Source organism: Epinephelus lanceolatus, chromosome 1 (assembly GCF_041903045.1).
Source record: "Epinephelus lanceolatus isolate andai-2023 chromosome 1, ASM4190304v1, whole genome shotgun sequence".
Lineage (NCBI taxonomy): Eukaryota > Metazoa > Chordata > Actinopteri > Perciformes > Serranidae > Epinephelus > Epinephelus lanceolatus.
This window is the reverse complement of record NC_135734.1, coordinates 45,253,927-45,274,908: the sequence shown is the minus strand read 5'-3', so window position 1 is coordinate 45,274,908 and position 20,982 is coordinate 45,253,927. Positions and strand designations below refer to the sequence as shown.

The 20,982-nt window shown below is 41.9% G+C and overlaps 1 protein-coding gene across 2 annotated transcripts in view; it reads right to left on the bottom strand.

Annotated features, from left to right (window-relative positions):
* raly (RALY heterogeneous nuclear ribonucleoprotein) overlaps positions 1–20,982 on the bottom strand; it is a 225,434-nt gene that overhangs the window by 81,059 nt on the left and 123,393 nt on the right. For both annotated transcript variants that reach the window (XM_033626156.2, XM_078171230.1), the window contains exon 2: positions 7,746–8,074. In XM_033626156.2, coding sequence (XP_033482047.2) covers positions 7,746–8,001 — 256 coding nt within the window. In that variant the 5' untranslated portion in view covers positions 8,002–8,074. The remainder of the gene's footprint in view (positions 1–7,745; positions 8,075–20,982) is intronic.

Here is a 20,982-nt window from a genome sequence, read left to right as displayed (position 1 = left end):
ACCTGCATGACCTTGGACTGTGGGAGGAAACCAGAGCACCTGCAAGAAACCCACACAGACATAAGAGGAAAACTAGCTTTAAAATGTCAGTACCTGTATCTCAGATAAAATAAACATGAGGTATTTTTCAAAATTAGATCAAATTCAGGGTCAAAGGATCTCTGAAATTTCTTAAAACATGAGCAGGAAAGAGCCGTATGATCAAGGGAAGCAAAGGAAGGAGTGAGGATAATAAAAGGATGGATGGACGGATGAGGAGGGAAAGTGAGTTTTCAGCAGCCGGAGGCTGAAGATTCAAGCCTGTTAACTTCACCGTGAAGGGGAATGTGTGTGTGTGTGTGTGTGTGTGTGTGTGTGTGTGTGTGTGTGTGTGTGTGTGTGTGTGTGTTTGTGTTTGAGGCAATGATCCAGAATCATGACCGCAGCCAGGTGTGGAAATGGCAGAAGTCCAGTTGTTTGCAAGGACACACACACCTTTATCCAGCCAAAACTGTTATTGACCCTCCCCTTTACGACCCAAGAAAAAAAAACAGTGTAAACACACACACAGAGACACACACACTGTCAACCGTCAACCTGCTGCTCCATATGCCTCAGTGATTTTATTTTGTCTCCTGCAGGGTCTTGTTATTCTACGGGGAAGTCCCTGAACGCAGCACACACACAAACATACTTTATTGACTTCTTTCAGTGTCTGTCTGAGCAGCAAGTCATTTCAGTCGGTCAGAAAACACTTCACACTCACTCTTTTACTAGTCAACGTATTGGAAGTTGTCAGCTGTTGTTCGTGGTTTGCTAAGCAGTTTGTAAATCGGAAGTCCTCTCAGCTGCTGTCATTATTTCAGCTCTTTGGTTGACTTTGTTTTATATTTTACAGTGATGCTAAGTTTTACTGTATTGTGTCTCTGGCCTGGTTTTTAAAATGTAATAATACAACAACTAGTTCTGACCAAGCAATCTGATAGGGTCAACAAGACACTTAAGCCCAGCATACACTGTACGATTTTTAAAATCTTGTTGTTAATACCAGCTCACACTGTACGAGTGAATCGTCTGCGATGTGCGGCCAAAGCTCACAATTTATGTGCTCACACTGTACGTTTTGATCATCAAGCACGATCAGAGAGCTCACACTGTACGGGTGAAACGGCTCGTCGGCCCCTGCTGACTGTCCTGCCCGTTGACAGCTATCAGTAAAGATACATTTGAAAGCTCCGATTTGTTCCAGAAGTGCCGATGTTGTCAACAAAGCAGGACAAGTGGTTTGCTTTGATGATTTGCGCTATACTGTGCGCCGAAACATCCATAAAGAAGAGGCGTCGGCGCATATGGACTCGCAGATGGCTTGAGAGACGTGGACAGTATGGTTTGTCCATTTTACAACGAGAGTTGGAGGTAAGCCGGCTACAGCCAGGTGCACCCTCTGTGTGTGTGTGTGTGTGTGTGTGTGTTGTACCTCGTCTAGCGCGCTAGCTTGTATGTTTGTTGCGCTTGCTTGAAAATGAGAGCAGAAAAAACTTACCAGGCAGCTGAAGAATATTGGCTATCTCCTGCCAGTGTTTCTCTCGTTGATAACGGTCATGGTAGGTGGCAGAAGAAATGTCGAACAGGCACTCATACTGTTGCCACAGCTTAACCAACCTGGCCTCCATATTTACAGTCCACCGACGCGTCACCATGGTGATCTATGTCTTTGTGCAGGCGCACTGAGGGATAAATGCACAGACGTTGGCGAATCGGCTTGTGGCTCTGCTTCAACTGTGCGAATGTCTGTGCCGGCCGACCAAAATTTCTGACATGTCAGAAATTCATCCGACCGTCTGACCGTGGTTCTGGAACAGATGATCGGCCCTCGCCCACCCCCCCCCTACACTGCGCGGCAAAAGACGCACGATGAAGTGGAAATCCGGCCCGAGCGTCGGCAGGTCGTGCGTCTCAAAAATCGGGTCAAATCCGGTCAAAAATCGTACAGTGTATGCTGGGCTTTAGAATGTGCTCAGATTTTTTTTTTTTTTTTTTTTTTTAATTTCAAATGACCTGAAAAGCTAATGAGCAAAAAGCCACCTAAATTTGGGTCATTAGGATATCTTATAACCAAATGATCGGACAAATGCTCATGATAGGCTTTTTCTCTCAGCTCTTATAGTAGCATTTATAGAATAACCAACTTAAATAAAACAATTTCAGAACTTGAACTTAACCACTGGATTGCAAAAAGATAAGAAATATGTAGATATGTTTATTTTTTTTCAATTCATTTTTACTTTTGGACATTAAAATGCTCTTGAATGGAAACGTCTGGCATCCTCTATCAGCTGTGCCAGTGACACGGTGCTACTAGCTTAAAAATATATGTTAAGTTTGAGGATGTGTGAGCTTGTGATGAGGATGTGGGAGCTTAATCTGTGTATGGAAAAAAAAAGAAATTTCAGCAGATATCTTAGTCGTAACAAGACTGAGCTAGCAAAGCGGTTTTGTGTTTATGTAAATGGTAATATATATTTTTTTCAATTTTATATACTTTATTAATCCCTGAGGGGAAATTAAATTTTTCACTCTGTTGTCAATTACACACAGGTCTGAACACACACATGCACAAACTGGACCTATACATGCACTAAGTGGAAAGATGTCAGAGTGGGCTGCCCATGACAGGTGCTCCGAGCGGTCGGGGGGATTCGGTGCCTTGCTCAGGGGCATCTCTGCAGTGCCCAGGAGGTGAACTGGCACCTCTCCATCTACCAGCCCACGCTCCATATTTTGGACCAGACGGGGACTTGAACAGGCGACCCTCCGGTTCCCAACCCAAGTCCCTATGGACTGAGCTACTGCCGGACCTGCATTCGCATAGCGCCTTTCTAGTCATCCGACCACTCAAAGCGCTCTATACACTACGAGTCACATTCACCCATTAACACACACATTCATACACTGGTGGCTGAGGCTACCATACAAGGTGCCACCTGCGACTGCCGCTGAACTTCCGATTGGTGGATATCCCACTCCACCCCACACAGTCACAGCTGTATGGTGTATTTATTTAGTTTGGGGAACCTGACGTTCTCAATAAAGTTTTAAGCTCATGTTGGCTGGAGGACTTAACATGGACTAGAAATCAGGTCCATTGCTAGGTCTTTTCTAAGGTTTGACCTACTTGCTGGGGCAGTAATGTAGGTTTCATTACATATAAGAGTCTACTGACGTGACTGATTTGTTTCCAGGCCCTGTGTATTTCCATGGAAATGGAGGCAACAGTCGCAACGTTATATGTGGCACTTCAGTGATGTGTCCGTATATTGTTTGTGCCTTTGATAGGATCAGGTAGGCTACATCTATCATAGCTACAACATATATTTCTAATTTAAGGCACCCTTAGGTTTTAGTAGTAGAGGGTTTAGTCTATCACGGCCAGGTCACAACAGAATTTTTGACGCCAAAATTTTGGACCTAAATCAGTTTACAACAGAACTGCCGAAATCAGTGGCTTCCCTTGTGTAGGCAAAGTAAATCCTTGCAGATAGTTAGTGTAGAGTTCACATGGGTGAACTTTGACATGCATATCATGACCATTAACCCATATGATTCAACTGGAGACTAAACTACAGATCTAGCTAACTGGTAGCATGCCTACTAATGTGGCTAGCTAGCATCTAGCTCAGCAAACTGTTACCAGCTATTCAGCTTGGTTAGTTTTCCAGCCACAGAAGCTTGACAGCTAGCAAGTAGTAACATCGAGCAACTAGTGGATGTAACTTACTGTTCAGTACAAAACCTCTTCTGGCTTGGAATGCATTGGACATTGGTTTACTCTTAGCCCAGAACACACGTCCAAAACAAGTTCACCCATTTGCCCCTCAGACTTGTTTAAACATTTTGTTTTGTTAAAAAGTCACTACACCAATGTTCAGCTGGTAAACTGGTGCATCCCTGAACTTTACTGAACATTCCAACCGCAATCATCGTTCACAAAAAACCCACAACAACACCCACACGTACTACGTGCAGCTGCCACACAGATGAATAATAGTAACAAAAAAGAAAGGTTTGATTGCCACCGAAATAATGCCACAGTTGTGCTTCTATGTTTAAAAGGTTAAAAGTGTGTCATAATATGAATTCTAAATCACGGCAGTAAAAAACACTCAGGGTTGAAATTACTTGGAGAGCTGAGAGGAGAGGCAGAGCGGTACAGAGAGATGTAAAGAGAAAAAAGAGAGTATGCTAGTTAAGTGGTACAGAGAAAGAGACAGATTTATTATGATCCCCATAGCAACACACACACACACACACACACACACACACAGAAGCTGCAGTGGGGCAGAGAGCATCACTTAGCGGCCCCTTAGCTGTCATAGCTTTATCCTACATTACACACACACTCACACTGATGGAGCCTTCTGGGAAATGTACCTTGTATTACTTTGTGTGTGTGTGTGCACGCGCATATGTGTGTGTGTGTGTGTGTGTGTGGTTTTGTGTGTGTTGACAAGTGTGTGGTATAGCAATTAACCCTTCAACCAAGAACACACACACACTAAGATACACTGTCACACACAGACACACACTTTCAATTATACTCATTCATAAATGTTGTCTCATCGCGCACACACACACACACACACACACACACACACACACACACTGAGAGAGACTGTTAGAGAAATGTGCTCGCAGCTCTGCAGTGAGTGAACATAAACCCGTTGAGTTCTATGCACCAGCTCGCTGACACCTCGTCTCTTCCCGCCTCACAGGGGGAACACACACACAGAGGAAATCAGTCCAGCGGCTTAAAGGCAAACTCTGCTCAACTCTGATTCCCGTTCTGAGATCTTATTGTACAATAACACAGAGAGGAAGGGGGAGGGGGCGGCATATGTAGACACTCAAGAGGAAAATGGATGTAATGGTTCTCAGGAGTTCTCAAAGGTTCCAGAGGTTTGTGCAGCCACAACGAGTCTGATTATTACAGGACTGTGTGGTCTGAAGACATTAATCAATCAACATACTCACAACACAGCCTATTTAATCTAAATTCGCTTATAAACATTCCTCATTCATTTTCCGTAACCACTTATCCTGTTGGGGGTCGCGGGGGGGCTGGAGCCTATCCCAGCTGACATTGGACGAGAGGTGGGATTCACCCTGGACAGGTCACCAGACTATCACAGGGCTGACACATAGAGACAGACAACCATTCACACTCACATTCACACCTACGGACAATTTAGAGTCACCAGTTAACCTACATGTCTTTGGACTGTGGGAGGAAGCTGGAGTACCCATGCTGACATGGGGAGAACATGCACACTAAGCATAGAGGGGCTCCCCCATCACAGGATTTGAACCCTCTTGCTGTGAAGCAACAATGCTAATCCCTGCACCACCATGCCGCCTACATTATATAAATATATAAACATTCCTGATAGGTCTAACTGTGCATTCACACCAAACGCGATGGATGCGATGTCATCGTCCGTAACGTGAGTATCGCGTCACTTGATCACAAACTTCAATCGCGACGCAACCCTCCTCCCGCAATTTTCTTCACCTCCTGCTATTTTCTCGTCAACCATGGCTGAGTTAACTACCGTAGCTCTTTATCTGTTGTGGACATCTGATTTGGATTGGAGACCCAAACACCGCCGTGTCTGGGTTCACAATATCCTCCAGAAACGCACACAGCTGGTTGAATATCATCACCTCCTGCAAGAGCTGCGTCTGGATGACGGTTTTTCCAGCGGTACTTCAGGCTGACGCTGGCCCAGTTTGAGGACCTGTTGGCCCGTATCGGTGCGAGGATCTCCCGCCTGGACACCAACTACAGGCGCTCCATCCCAGCTGCGGAGCGCCTGTCCATCTGTCTCCGGTTAGTTGCTTATAATTTCTTTATGAAAATGAACGCTGATTGGATGTCGCGGCACAGCGTCACGCGATGTCGCTTGAAAAGTTCAAAATTTTCAACTTCAAGCAACACACGCGATGAGGCGATGGACGCGTCATCGCTTTATCGCGTTGCTCTTATCGCCTGAAACGCGTCGCCTGAAGCGACATCGAGTGTCTTCGCGTCATTTACATTGATTTTGAATGGAAGCTTGTGGCGTTCATCGCATCCATCGCGTTTGGTGTGAACGCACAGTAAATGAGCATTCATTAATATGTTTTACATCAAAGTACCTACTTTGCAGTGGGCTATTTATAATTACATGGTACTTAAACTTTGCAGAGTTAGTGGTGAAAGCAAACAAATCTGTCCACACACTATGAATATCTCTATTTTCGCTTGAGGCATTTTCTTTGTTTGGATTTGGAATCAATAACTAGCCTCACAAAGGAGACTCAAGACCAGCCATCATTATTGAGATTTGATAAATTTTAGGAAAAGGCGTCAGGCCATAGACGTATGACACACATAGCTGACAAGATGTTAAAACTTTTTTTTTTAATTCAGTGTATAAGCTACACATTTATACTATTGGAAAATGAAAAAATCACCATAGGGCTACAACAATGATGAATGAAAATCAAAATGTTAAATGTTCCCATATGAATGTAAAGCCGAATTTTGTTATTTCTTTTAAAACCTAACATGCTTTTGTTGGTGAAGGAAAAAAAAAAACATCCTTTTGCAGTGTTGTACTGACATAGTGCGTTATATATTCTTTATTTTATTTAGTTTATTCTGTATGCAATCTGTATATTTCCTGTAAAAACGGAAGCGTATCTTAAAAATACAAAATGCATGTAACGGGCTAAAGGTGACACGGCATCCCAGAATGTCAATAACAAACGCACCAAGGCTACTTTGCACATCATATGTCGATCTGGAAAGTGTGAATGTGTTTTCTCAAACTGTCTGACCCTGAGGAGACGGTCCTGACAACTTTGAGTGTGAAGTGAGGGTTTTCTGTAGCCTGCAGGGCTTTAAGTAGCCCATTTTAGCCAGACCATAATTCCTGCTCTGTACAAAAAAAGCCCAAATTATGATAGTTTTCATACATTTAAAATTTTTAGAAATGGTTAAAAAAAAAGGAAAAACAAAATGATTCTGTACTACTGATCATCATATATGCAAATTGTTGGATAAAATTTGGTTATATAAAATTTTCAAAATCAAGGACATTTCTCTGCAATGTCTGCTTTTTTGCCGTATTGAAAACAAAACAAACCATGACTCCACTGTATCATATCAAACTGCACCTTGAGTCTTATGAACCAGTGACCTAGTATGGATACAATAACAGTATGAGCCAATATGAGAAAAAATATTTTCATAAAAGATACCAACTGTAGCTTTAATTCATTACCAGATTAATGAATTAATAGATTAATTATTAGTTTGACCTACAATGCAAAGGCTTTTTTTTACCACTAGTTATAATGCAATTTAGAACTTGGCATCTTCGTGAGTGGAGATTTTCTGAGCCCAGGGAGAAAAAGAAAAGACTTTAACGTAACTTTTTTTTAAATGAGATTCTTGTTGTCTACTGATTTGTTGCTCCTAAACATGTTAGTCACAAAAACAACAAGGAAATGGTGTTCCTTTGACTTAAACTAATTGAATGCATAATGCATACTCCACTTTCCATGTCCAAAACACAGCTTTATTATTCCCATTTAAGGGTAAAATATTATCTTAAATGGATTGTGTCTCAAACATTTATCCATGACAACCACTTTGGCCATCACATTTTCTTTTCCAGCTCTGTAAGTAGAGCTATAAATCACACCGTGTCATGTGGACTCACCCAGCGTCTGTCCGGCCAGCACCCTGCCATTCTCCCCGATCACAGCCCCCCTGGCGTGCCTCTCACTGGCGTACTGGACGAAGGCGTAGCCCTTGTGCACTGAGCAGCCCAGCACCCGGCCATACTTGGAGAAGATGCTTTCCACATCTGACTTCTTCACCACCGCTGTGTTCAGGTTGCCGATAAACACCCGGGAATTGATAGACTTTGGATCTGTCTTATTGGTCACATTACTGGTCTGGACCTTCAGCGACATGCTGGAGAGATGAGCGAAGGAAGTGACTGACGAATGGATGGATTGGGAGGGAGAGATGCAGAGAGATGGGGATCTGAGGAGAATAAAAGAGAACAGATAACTAGCGTTAGTCACAAAAGACATAATGGAGCACAGCTGCAACCTGCCACCTCACTGACTGAGACATTTGATGATCATAACTGTTCAAAAATTCTCACACCAGCTGCAAAAGCATGAGTCAGAAAACTTTATTTACTGAGCAAACTAGAGTTAATTCATTGTTCACAAAGGCATCAAGACCTTGGTGTAAAGTTACAAGTCACACTTTTGTGAGAATGTCATAAGAAATAAGAACGGTAATAGTGTGGGTAGGCAATGAAAGACACATACTTCTATTGTTAGTTCCAAAATGAATTTATTTATGGACTCAAAATTTCAGATTTTAAGCTTTTCAAATGATGATCAGAAAGTGTGTGCTCATATATCATCCCTTAAAGGTCTGACTTGGGGGAATATATTGGGAGAAATAGAATAATATATCCATCCATCCATTTTCATCCACGCCTAGACGCGGGGGCAGCAGGCCAAGCAAAGCACCCCAGACGTCCCTCTCCCCAGTGATGCTTTCCAGCTCCTCCTGGGGGACCCCAAGGCGTTCCCAGGCAAGACGAGATATGTAATCCCTCCAGCTTGTTCTGGGTCTACCCCGGGGCTTCATACCAGTGGGACGTGCCCAGAACACCTCTAACCCAGAAGGCATCTGATCAGATGGCTGAACCACCTCAACTGACCCCTTTCAACGCAAAGGAGCAGCGGCTCTACTCTGAGCTCCCTCTGGATGTCCGAGCTCCTCACCCTATCCCTAAGGCTGAGCCCAGCCACCCTTTGGAGGAAACTCATTTCGGCCACTTGTATCTGCGATCTCACTACCCAGATTTCATGACCATACTGTAGGTGAGGGTTGGGACGTGGATGGTCCACTAAATCGAAAGCTTTGCCTTCTGGCTCAGCTCTCTCTTCACCATAACAGTCCAGTGCAGAGCAGGCATCACTGCAGATGCCGCACCAAACCACTGATCCATCTCACGCTCCATTCTACCCTCACTCATAAACATGACCCAGTTTGCCCAGTCATCAAGAAGACCTTGACTGGTAGTGACTGGAATCAGGTTTGGGTGCATTGTGTGCCAGGCAGCAGGCAGGTGAGTGTGCTGATACCCGGCATTATAGACTGTAATAATACAATACAATACAATACAATACAATATAATAAGTATGTTTTCTTTCAAGTACAATCACCTGAAAATAAGAATTGTTGTGTTTTCATTACTGTAGAATGAGCCAATTACATCTACTGGCGGAGCAGGTCCTCTTCGTTACAGTAGCCCAAATGAAACAACAAAACAAAAGCTAGATAAGGCCATTCGCGTTTTCATGTCAGCCACAGTAGTTGTTCTTCACGCTTAACAGACAGGAGACGTTTCTCCGTCTGGTTGCAATCTGGAATCTCAACACTAAATGCCACTAAATCCTGTGCTAAACACTAGATCTTCAAACCTGTAAAACCTCTGCTGGAGAAATGCAGGTTTGTAAATGTGTAGAAATTATCTGTAGTTATGAAAAAAGTGTCTGAATGAAAATTAAACTGTCACATTGACTCCAATTGCAGATTCCTTTATTAGCTCAACTGAATAACACAGCCTCATTTATAATACATAAAGGGCATCTTTTAGAGGTTCTTTTACATCAAATCTAGTCAACACTGGTACAAAACTGGAACATTTTTTTAAGAAAAGATTCACTAATAAAGAGATGACTCTTAAACTCTCTTAAACTAAGTTATAATGAGCACTGATGCAGATAAACAACACGTCCAATAACTCAAGTATCATCTTCACCTCTCTACTCTTACTGCTGGGAAACATCGAGTGTTCCTTCAAATAGAGACTATTCACAAAGTACTCATTATACACAAACCAGTGCCACTCAAATTTTCTGACTACTCAACAGAAGGCCTTCACCTGAAAGGGAAAGAGCAGCTCAAGTTAAATCCAGATGTCTTTTTGCATTAAAGCAAGCGAGTGGCAGCAGTCTGAACCACCGTTGCTTCATCGCATGAGACGAGCTCAATCGATCACAGAGAAGGATTTGAAAACCAAATATAGTTTTTATCTCCTTCTTTGCTGTGTGCCGATTCCCTCCATCCACACAACTAATGAACACAAGCTGAGAGGGCAAAAGGAGAAAGTAAGACAGGAAAGAGAAGAAGAGGAAAGAAGAGGAGCACTGACAGGAAAGGGAAAGGCTAAAATGAAAGAGAAAGAAAGGATTGGGAAGGATCAAGAGAAGAGAGGGGTGAGAGCACTGCCTTAGCTATCAGGGGGCAACATGTGAAGCTCCTCTCTTCAGGTGTTGCTGTAAAGCTCCAGAGGATTATGTGTCACTTCAAACATGCTTCATTTCTGCTTAGCATTCAGATGTAAACTTGGCATTTACAGAAAGCTGAGGGAGTCAAGTAAATGATGCATCTAAACTACTAATAGTACAGTAGTGGGAGTGAAGTCTGACAGATGATTCAGCGGAGAGGAGATGGAACATCTTGTTGTTTGGTGTCAAAATGCAGAGGGGCAGGAGGAGACAGAAAGGAACGCAGCAGTATGAGAGACGGAGCTGTTGGAACGGTGACCTGGGCAAACACATCACCACTGCTGGGTAGAGTACTGAAAATCTATACTCGAGTAAAAGTATAATTACTCCCCTAAAAATGACTCAAGTTAAAGTTAAAAAAAAAAAAAAAAAAAAAAAATGACCATTTAAGACACAAACTCAGGTAAATTACTCAAAAATACAAGTTACTTTGCATTTTGATATATTTTTGTGGTGTGCGTGTCAGTGCAAAATACTGAATGAATTCAAAAGGCCAGCAGTCCACTAGCTACAAGATAAGTTAATGTCATTCTCATGACATTGAAGATTAATGTTACACATCAGAAATTAATGTGCACGTTAACCAACATGTGCGACTTCAATGTGCTTGCGGAGGATAGAAGCTTTTGAAAGTGACAATCTCACAGCAAGCACTTCATCAGGTAATCCCTGTGGCCAGGGACCACAGGGTTGCTTTGTCATCGGCATCTACAGCAGCGATACTCTTAACGTGCCCTTCCCCTTTTTATTTAGAGTAGACTCATTGTATAAAGGGTATAAATAATAAATGAAGGAACTTGAAAAGTACTCGTTCCTTAACAAAAACAAACTGCTCTTTCTATTTATGTGCATTAGTTGTAAGGCGTTGCTACCGACCCCTGCACATGACTCACATTTTATTTTATTTTTCTCTTAATTATGAATGGCTAGTTCCCCAGTCTTTGTGGTTCTTGTCACTGCTGCCTCCTTGTGCTGTCCTCTGGAGGGTGAGAACAGCCACGTGTCTTCCAGAGCTGTAGACGTGAGATCTGGAATGAAGTCAAACTTGATTCACTAAAATGAGGACTTGAAACTCTAGAGAGATTTCACTTGAGACTTGAACGCTTTTGTTTTTGACCTGGAATTAATCTGGCTCAGTGAAAATAAGTTTAAAAGTAAGAAAATGTGTAAAAAACTTTATTATGTAAAAATTGTAAAACAGTGCCACAAAGGTCACAAACCTCCACAGGGAACCTATGAACATGAGGGAGTAACACACTACATATGAGGGCTACACTTTCTTATAATCACAACTGACTGCTTCAATTTAGCTTTTTGAAAAAATGTATTTATATTATATATATTTAAGCAGATAAATTCTGTACCAGCAGTATTTAAAAACAGTTTTAAGAGTAATGTGTCTTTTCTGTTTTATGTCTCAGTCACTGGAGGACCACAGTTACTAACAGTATATCTCTCTCTTTGCAACGAACATGAAATTGAACTAAAAAAAAAAAAGCGGTTGTAAAACATCACAGCACATCTCCCCACTGCTGGAGACAAAAGAGCAAAAACTACAGACAAATCAAAGTGAACTTGAAAATAAAAGCAAATCAAATATTGTATGCTGTTTGAAAAGCATCAGACATTCACACATATACTTACCACACACATACTGTGTGTGGTAAATGGACTTGCACTTGTAGAGCACCTTTCTTGTAAAATGATCTCTGTCTATGTTGATTTCTTTCGGCTGGATGATGAAAAATGTGACTTTTGTTTCATAGGAGGAACCTTTCTTGAGGCTGAATTTCTTTGCCAGGCCTGGGATAGAAGGCAGAGTATCCTGATTCTGGACTGAGTAGTTAAACAACATCACTGTAATGGTGTATTGTAAACCTAGGAGGGTTGGGCACATGTACGTGTGCATGACACAAAGTAAAAAATCAAATCAATCAATCAATCTAGTCTTCCAACCACACAAAGCACTTTAATGCTACATGTCACATTCACACACTGGTGGCTACCATACAAGGTGTCACCTGCAACTCACTTTGAATGAACACCAATGGAGCGGTCATTTGGAATTTTGTTTCGTTCTTGTCTTGCCGCATTTCCCTGCGTTTCCCCATGATGCCGCAGATCGCCGTTAATCCACAACAGCGATCTGCCGCGTATGCTGACATTCAAGGACAGCTTTATTCGTTAGTATGTGATGCTTCAAACCACTGCCCAAGCACTGGATTTCAACAACTTCGGAGTGAGACCGGGTTGGTCACGCCCGACATGCTCGTTTTGCTTCTGCGATGCTGGCATGCTGTCAAGGATGACACACTAGAGAAACATGATGCTACCGTAGTTTGGGTCTGTGTAAAAATGCAAAGGAGGCATAAGGAAGGGACTTCGTAGCAGCTCTATAGTGCCATCTCCGTGTAAAAATGGCTGCCACAGTAAAAGCCTCCACTCTTCTGGTGATAAGGTTGGCGTTCCAGGTTATCCTTACATCATGCTTAATACGTCTTTCTGCACAGGACATATCAACACAAACTGCTGCAACAAAGTCAAAAGCATGCTGTTGTCTTAAATATTTTATCGGGTGTATCATTTCCTTTATTTGAACTATAATAAACATGAAAAAACCTAGAGACCTAGTGCTGGACAAGTGTGTGTCCACATACTTTTGTCCACATCTGTCTTTCCCACTGTATGTCTGTGCTTGGCTGCTCGTCTCTCTTTACCTCATTAGAAGTATCCAGCAGTGAGTCTCCAATCCAAAAGAGAAGGAATGCTTATGATTCAACACTGCTGACTCTGTGTGTGTGTGTGTGTTACAGGAAGGAAGATATTTTTGCTTTCAGACCCGCATCTCAAGAAAAGTTAAAAGGTTAAAAAGTCAGGTTAAAGAAACTTTCTTTGTGTGTGTGTGTGTGTGCGTGTAATTTTATTATCTCTGGGCTTCTCTACCTGACCTTCGCAGTGACAGAGTCATCTTAAATCTGATTGGTCAAACTCTAATGAATCAAATTGCGCCTGGCCCCGAGGGACCTGCGTTTGTTTCAGAGGTCCAAATTCAGTGGACGACAGAACAGTGTTGATCCAGCAAATTCGGGTGTGGCGGGGTTAGAGAGCAAGAGAGACGGTGAGAAAAGATTTCCATGAATGTTTCCAGTTCCTGTGCCTGAGCACAATAAGCAAAAGGGAAGAGACTTCCATAGTGTTATGCACGCACATTTACACACAGGAAGTTTCTGATACACTGTATGCCTGTGTGTGTTTGTAAACACTACATAGTCATAATGAGACACACACACATTCACATTCACATACAACCACAAATTAATTTATTAATAAACAGCTTTCTGCTACAACTCCAACTGAAGCTTTGGCTGATCACAAAATGATAATATTTAACACTTCAAGAACAAATCAAGGGTGGATCATCTCACAGCTCTGTTTTATGTGCATTTCGAAGGAAAAATGTTCTGCAAACCAGTGATGTTACTTTATGTATTGTTAAATATTTGGATCTGCCTTGAGGTACCCAATTTTCAATTAGGCTGGAATTTAAGCCAATTCAACCAATTTAATCAGAATGAGAATGCACTGAGATACAATCCAGTCACGTCCCTCACCTATAACCACTATAACAACACCAGCAACCAACCAGAGTCCTGTGCTACAAAGGAGGATTTAGAGTTAGCGAGGTAACTTCAGGGTTAACTCTGGGTTTTCCGTACTATGAAGCTGGTTCTCTTTTTACCGGGATAAATCACCATGGCAATTTATGCTGAACAGCTAACCTGCTTCAGAGCATGTTAACCTCAGGGTATTGGATCACAACCTGTCAACACCCCGACCTCTGACCAGTCACTGAAGAAAACGTATCCATGATGGACAATAGTCTGGAGACTCAGGTAAAATAGAGTAGCAAATGCAAACCACATACAACAATTGCAGATTGTTCCCGTATGTGTTTTATTTACTTAAATAAAGAAACATTTCCCAGAATCCACATGTATGATGTTCATAAGAGTTTGTCAGAAGCTGAAATGTTTTTCTGTCTTAACAAGAAACTAAAGTACAGCCAAACAGTTGTTTTCCTCCACAAACCAGTTTAGTTGCGTTGACAGTTTACATCCAAGTCTGTGAAAATATGGGTGCTTCATACACGCCTTCCCCCCGGCAGCACAAAAGATCTACAGAATGTGCAGTTTCAAGATCAGTGTCACCAATTCAGTATCTGACCAAATGTCTCCCCTTCTGTTCCTGAATTATGACGTTGTATAATGGCCAGAAATGTGTATTTGCAGAACATTATGATGTCACAGTGAACTGACGTTACACAATTTACGTACAAGTGTTGTATACAGCCATCACTCAGGCTCCATAATGTAAAAGATATACTTATAATATACTACTTTTAACCCAAAACATCTTTTTTATTAACCTAACCAAGTTGTGTTGCCCAAACCATAAACCAAGAACGAGTTGTCAAAACAGAAATAAAATCTAAAAGCTATCTGAAAATGTATTTTGTAATTACTTGTATTAATTGATCATTCAAAGACTGAGGAAATAGAGATGTAAGAGATAGAATTGGTGAACATTATTATTTGATTTTACTTTGCATCTATAAATGTAGATTTTAAATGCAAATGTAATTAATACATTTGTAATAGCTTCTCTAAATGTATGGATTTATTCAGTGATTGTAATTAACCCTATGGGCCCGAACGACGCATAGTGCTTCCAAATTCATAGCTGTTCTTCTCTATGGGTTTTCTCCGACTGTGCGTCATAGTGAGAAGCCACACATATCACTTGAAACAGCGGAAGCGCAGCTTTCCAACAAGACCAAGCACTTGTTGGTAGTTCAATGTTTTCACAGCAAAAAAAAAAAGATAAATTTACACTAAAATTATGTATAACAGAGCTTTCATACAGCTTTGCACACACATTACTCTTGGATGGATTACTCACGAATGCAGGCTCGCACAGAAATGCCACGCATATCACATGAAAGCGCAGGAGCAGAGCTTTCCAGTGATACTACACACATCATTGTGCTATTATCCCATCATGCTATAAATACAGATTAATTGTCTACAAAATAAAAACCTGACAAATTTCTCTACAACCCATTATACAGATCTTGTTATCAGTCACTTCATATAGGGAGGAATATTGTATCTTACCACGTCTTAGGGAGCAATCACACCGAGATGAAACGCGACGCCAGTAAAACCATTGTTTTCCTATGATATGGCGCGTCTGACCGGCATTCAAGCATCTTTTTAGACAGGCATTTTTCCGGTGTCTTTTTAGACGCGCTTTTTGTAGATGCTTCTTTTAAGACGTGCGTAGACGCTGAAAAGTTAAAATATTTTCAACTTTTTGAGCGTCAGACTCCAGTAGCTAGCACACATTGAATAAGTGCTTCCAGCGTTTCAAGCGTCTTTGAAGCGTCCGCGTCTCTAGTGTCTCATTTCTGTGTGATCACCCCCTTAGGCTTGCGTGTGTTTCTCCCTGTCTATCCACATTTGTAGTCCAGCTTTCAAGATGCAAATATCTCCATATTGTCCAGTTGACACTCCATCAAACTTTGTATGACAAGACCAGCCACTTCACCTTTGCACACCCAGACAACTGCAGCCTAATAATGCATACGTGACAGGGCAGTAGTCACCAATTACATTGAGGGGGACACGTCCCCCCCCAATGCCCAAAATGTCCCCCCAGTGTATAACTGAAACTGAAAAACAATAACAAAAAACTGCAAACAAAGTGGCAAATATTATCTTGGAGGACATCATTGCACTTGGTTGACTATTTTTCTATGATCTTAGATGTAAATATTGCATGTTTCTTTCAGATAAAACACATTTTTGACTTGTGAATGAGTCAATGGAATTTCTTGCAATAATGAAAAAATACTGGCAATCATGTCCGCCTGGCACAAACCACATGTTTTGGACAACTGTGAAGTGACAGAATGTCCCAGCATCATGGTTTTTATATTGCCAGATTCCAGAGAGTCTCCCCTCTTCATATATGGCAGAATATGTCAACTTCCAACTTGCTATGCTGAGATACATGTAAAAATGTAAGAATTTAGTCACACAGATTTGTTTTGTTTTTTTTCATTGATATAAAAATTAATATAAAATACAGGCACATAGAAGGACATGTAATGATGGCAAATTTGGATAGCCCAGCCCTGAAAAAAACAAGATATAGCATGTGTATGTAGCCTTTAGAATGACTGTGATATGAGCTTAAAAGTAAAGGCAGGAAAAATACCCCAAAAAAGGTTTAGGGCCCATATTAAACTGTAAAATTCTGTGCTTATTGCAGCGGCACACTCAGGGCTCCATCCAACAGTGTTTTGGATTCTTTCTCAGATTTTGTCTCTGTGAGAAAATGAACCCTTTTCACATTTTGTGCTGTTTACTCTGCTGATGGGCCTGAAAACCACCTGACCTGATGCCCTGAGTCTGGACAAAACCATTCAGGCCTCTGTGTCCATGCTGCTGAGGTGCCCTTGAGCAAATCACCAAAATCCTGCCAGTCGAAGCTGACCTTGTGCTCTGTCCAGCACAGATCAATGAAACCGGCCAAAATCCCACTACGGATAGTTAAGGTACCCACTGGCTCCCAGCCCTGTGTGTGATTAGCATTCAGATAAGCTCTCCAGGTTCAACGATTCGCATCCATTAACATTTCTACCTTCTGAGTCCTGCTTTGAGAAGAGAAGTAGCTTCATGGGTCCAGCTTTACACTCAAATGAGCTTCATTTCCTGGATTTTAATTAAACTTAAATTGCACACTCACCCCGCTGCAGAAATCATACAGGCAGCCTCTCTCTGTGATTCTGTGGCTGTAGGATTAGCAATTAAAGCTAACACCATAGGGGACTGTGATTATACTTATTACACAAATGCTGTCTTCAGACGCTGTTGGAAATATTACACCTATGACTTCAACACACAAGAACACCAAAACAGAGTTAACATGACATAACGTGATTAAAACATGACTACTCAATGCCTCTAATGTCAAACTTTTAGATCCATTTTGAGGTTTAAAAAAAAAAAGAAGAAGAAGTATGCTTATCACTGATTTTTATGCCTCCACACTGTTTTGGGTTGTCTGTCTGTCTGTCCCATTCTCGTAACACATTTAAGAAGTTAAGAATTTAGCACAAACATCCCCTTGGACTCAACAATGAACTGATCAGATTTTGGTTGTCATAGGTCAAAGGTCAAGGTCACTGTGACCTTGTCTCATTTTTGTAAATACGATATCTCAAGATCAGTTTGGGGGAATATTGGCTGGAAATATTCCCATACTTTGATTTTGTCAGGAGTAAAGGAGACAAGATCACTGTTGCTGCAGATAGTCATACTAAAACTCCTTTCACTGGGAAAAAACTCCGGTCTGAAACATGTACTATGACTGACAGCATGTAAAGCTCCAGGAAATACACCCACCAAAGGTGAGCCCTCCTCAGCCATGGAGGTCGGTTGCCGACACCGGCTAAACTGGATTTCAATTGTGGACAGCTGCAGCTACAAACAAGTAATGAAGCTTGTGGCTGGATATGTTGTGGATGAAATGTTGCCCCACGAGTTCCCGGTGAATGTCACACAGTTATGAAGAAGAATGCTGCAACACTGAAGAAAAGACTAGAAAACTTCACTTCTCTTCCTGTTTGTACTGAAAGTAAAATGCAAAATAAAAATGAGCCCTTGTCTGTGAATTATATTACCAAGCTTCGGTAAGATTGGGTTTATAAGTCAAACCTCTTCAAGGCTCTTATGAAGATACAGAGTGATATGTTCAGTATTCATCCAGAGGAGAGCTTTGATGTCATCCTGCACTTTCCTGTCTTCTGTTTGCTCCCTGTTGTATGATTGCATGTCTCTGTCATCATTTCTTTACTATGATAAATGTATGTAATTTGGATCTTTTGCTCTTTATATACTGCCTGCTACATACAGTACAGCAAACTGTGAAAGCCACGTTTAATATTTCAAATGTCTGCAGTTTAAAGTGAGCTCCACCTGCGCTTCACCAACTGGGTGTGGCCAGGCGGATTTTGCAAGTTTGGCACACCGTGCACCTGGTGCAGCTACTCCTCTTTCCCACCTCCGTCCCTCCTACCTGTGCAAGTCGTAAAGAGAGAGGAGAGAAGGCGTGGAGTGGGAATTACACAGCCAATTCACATCACACCAATCAAATGAGCCCCTCTCCTCGCCCTTAAATGCGCCGTGTGAAGGCGTAATGAGAGTCTACTCAATTCGCCATGGCAGGAGAGAGCAGCACCGTCAGACGGCCAAACTTCTCCCAGGAGGAAACTGATGTTTTGGTCCGGGAGATCCAAGCTCGCAGTGTCAGAATATACGGAACTGCGAGCAGACCTCCACGGGCTGATGATGCAAAGGTAGCCTGGGAGGAGGTCACCACAATTGTAAATCAATGATGCGTTTCTCTTGTGCGCGTGCGCTCTCTTTCTCTCTCGCAGTCTCACTCTGTTTCTTTTCATTTGACTTTTCTAAGATGACAGATGCTGAATATATACTCCCTATCTGATGCTGTGGCTGTTTGTGGTTGGCTGAGAGGGATGTGAACTCATTAGTTTGTAGCTGTGTTAATCAAATCAGGTTGGGTTTCCATTACGCGTGCCAAACGTGCCAAACGGTGCCAAACGGTGCCAAACGGTGCCAATCGCCTTTGATCTGACATCAGATGTGACGGGACAGTCGATATAGAGATACATTTATGTGCTGATTGCAGATAGTTGCATTGAATAGTGTTTTTTGGGTATTTATTGCATTGTTAATGTGCCTGACATTCTGGAAACCTGCCTGTGAGGTTTTGGTGACGTGTGCGCACTGTCCGCCGGTCAGCCAAACTTTCACTACACCGGCTGCGCTCCGCCTGCGCTGACAGAAGACCTGGTTTCAGCTGGCGAGCTTTTAGTGCACCTTCGGTGAAGCCTTTTGGCATGAAACTGTCATTGCGCCAAGCTGGATCTGTCGACACCTCCCCCTGCTGCACTGCCACACCCATCTCAGTGCACCTCAGTCTGCCAAACTACCAAACTGAGCGCGCCTCGGGTTGTGCTGCTCGAAACTAGCTCTGCGCAGGGTTCGCCACCCTGTGCCACCCTGCGCCACGCCGGGAAACTAGAGGCCTTAAAGTCATTTAAAGCTGTTCTTTTGATTCATGTCAGTTACAGAGTACAGTGCTACAATCTCACACTCCACAGTAATCTTAATTTTTGAGCTCCAGGGAAATTTACTCATTTTGTTTAAAACGTTTGCCTCATTGCTGTTGCTAAAGATTGATAACTGATATCTAATATGACTCTCATATATGATCTTCAGCTGTGTGAAGCATGTTGATGCCTATTTTCTTGATAATGTCAAAAGGCATTGGGGAAATGTTGGAAAGCATTTACAATTTTAATTACTTCACAACATAATAACTGAATAGACAATATTGTACATTTAATATACAATATCTGTACATTACAGAGAGACAGTGAGCACTCAGGTTTTTTTTATCTTATGTCAACATGGAAATGATTATGAGCAGTATTGGTTGAGACTGCAACTGGACCTCATGTGTCCAACCAAAGTGGCAAAACAAAGGTTAGCATTGTATGTTTCTGCAAACCACAGATATGTTACATTTGCATATTATGATGTGGTGGTTGCGTTGAAATGAACATTTAGAAAGAGATCATGTTTGGCACTTTTGGTGGCACAATCCCAGCTGGAAGTGCAGCAATGTCTCAGTAAAAAACAACAACTTTCTGTGGCACAATCTGGGCAGAAATTGCAATGATGGTGTGGTAAAAATGAACCACTTTTTGTCACATTATCTCCAGAGGAATCACAGTGATGGGTAGCTAAAATAGACCCACATTTGTTGGCTAAAAAGCCATGAAAATACAGTGTTGATTTGTGAAAATAACTGGTTTTGTTGTTTGTTGGTCTCAAACACCAGTCTGCAGTTCAGCATGTGTCTCACCTGAGTGTCACGCCATCCACCATCCTCTCCAATGCCAGCATGTGGCATAAGCTGTACAGGCGAATGCTAAGGGCCCCGTCATCCAGAGGGGATACTACACATGAAGAAAAGAAATCGAAATGTTTATCTTGCTCTCTCTTTTGTTTAGGGGGGCTCTCACTGAGGGCACCAAATATGCTAGGCCTGCCACTGATACCCTCTACCTCGCTTTACTACGTAAAGGAGCTACGTTTTTGTAATGGGTTAAAAAGTGTGTAATGGGTTAAAAAGTGTATAGTTAAAAGTGTGTAATGGGTTAAAAAGTTCATGGTCAAGGTTAATGTGATTAAAAATGGTTAAAAAGGTATAAAAAACAGTCCATGTGAAATGATTAAAAACATGATAGTCATGATTAAAGTCTGAACTTTAAAAAAGATAAAAGGTATTTAAAAGTATAAAAACAGATACCCCATAATTTTTCTGGGTTTAATTCAAGTAAATGTAATTTCATCATAACGGTCTTTTCCTAAAAATGTTACTCAGGTTGGTTGCTAGAGGGCGCATATGTGGCGCTAGGGA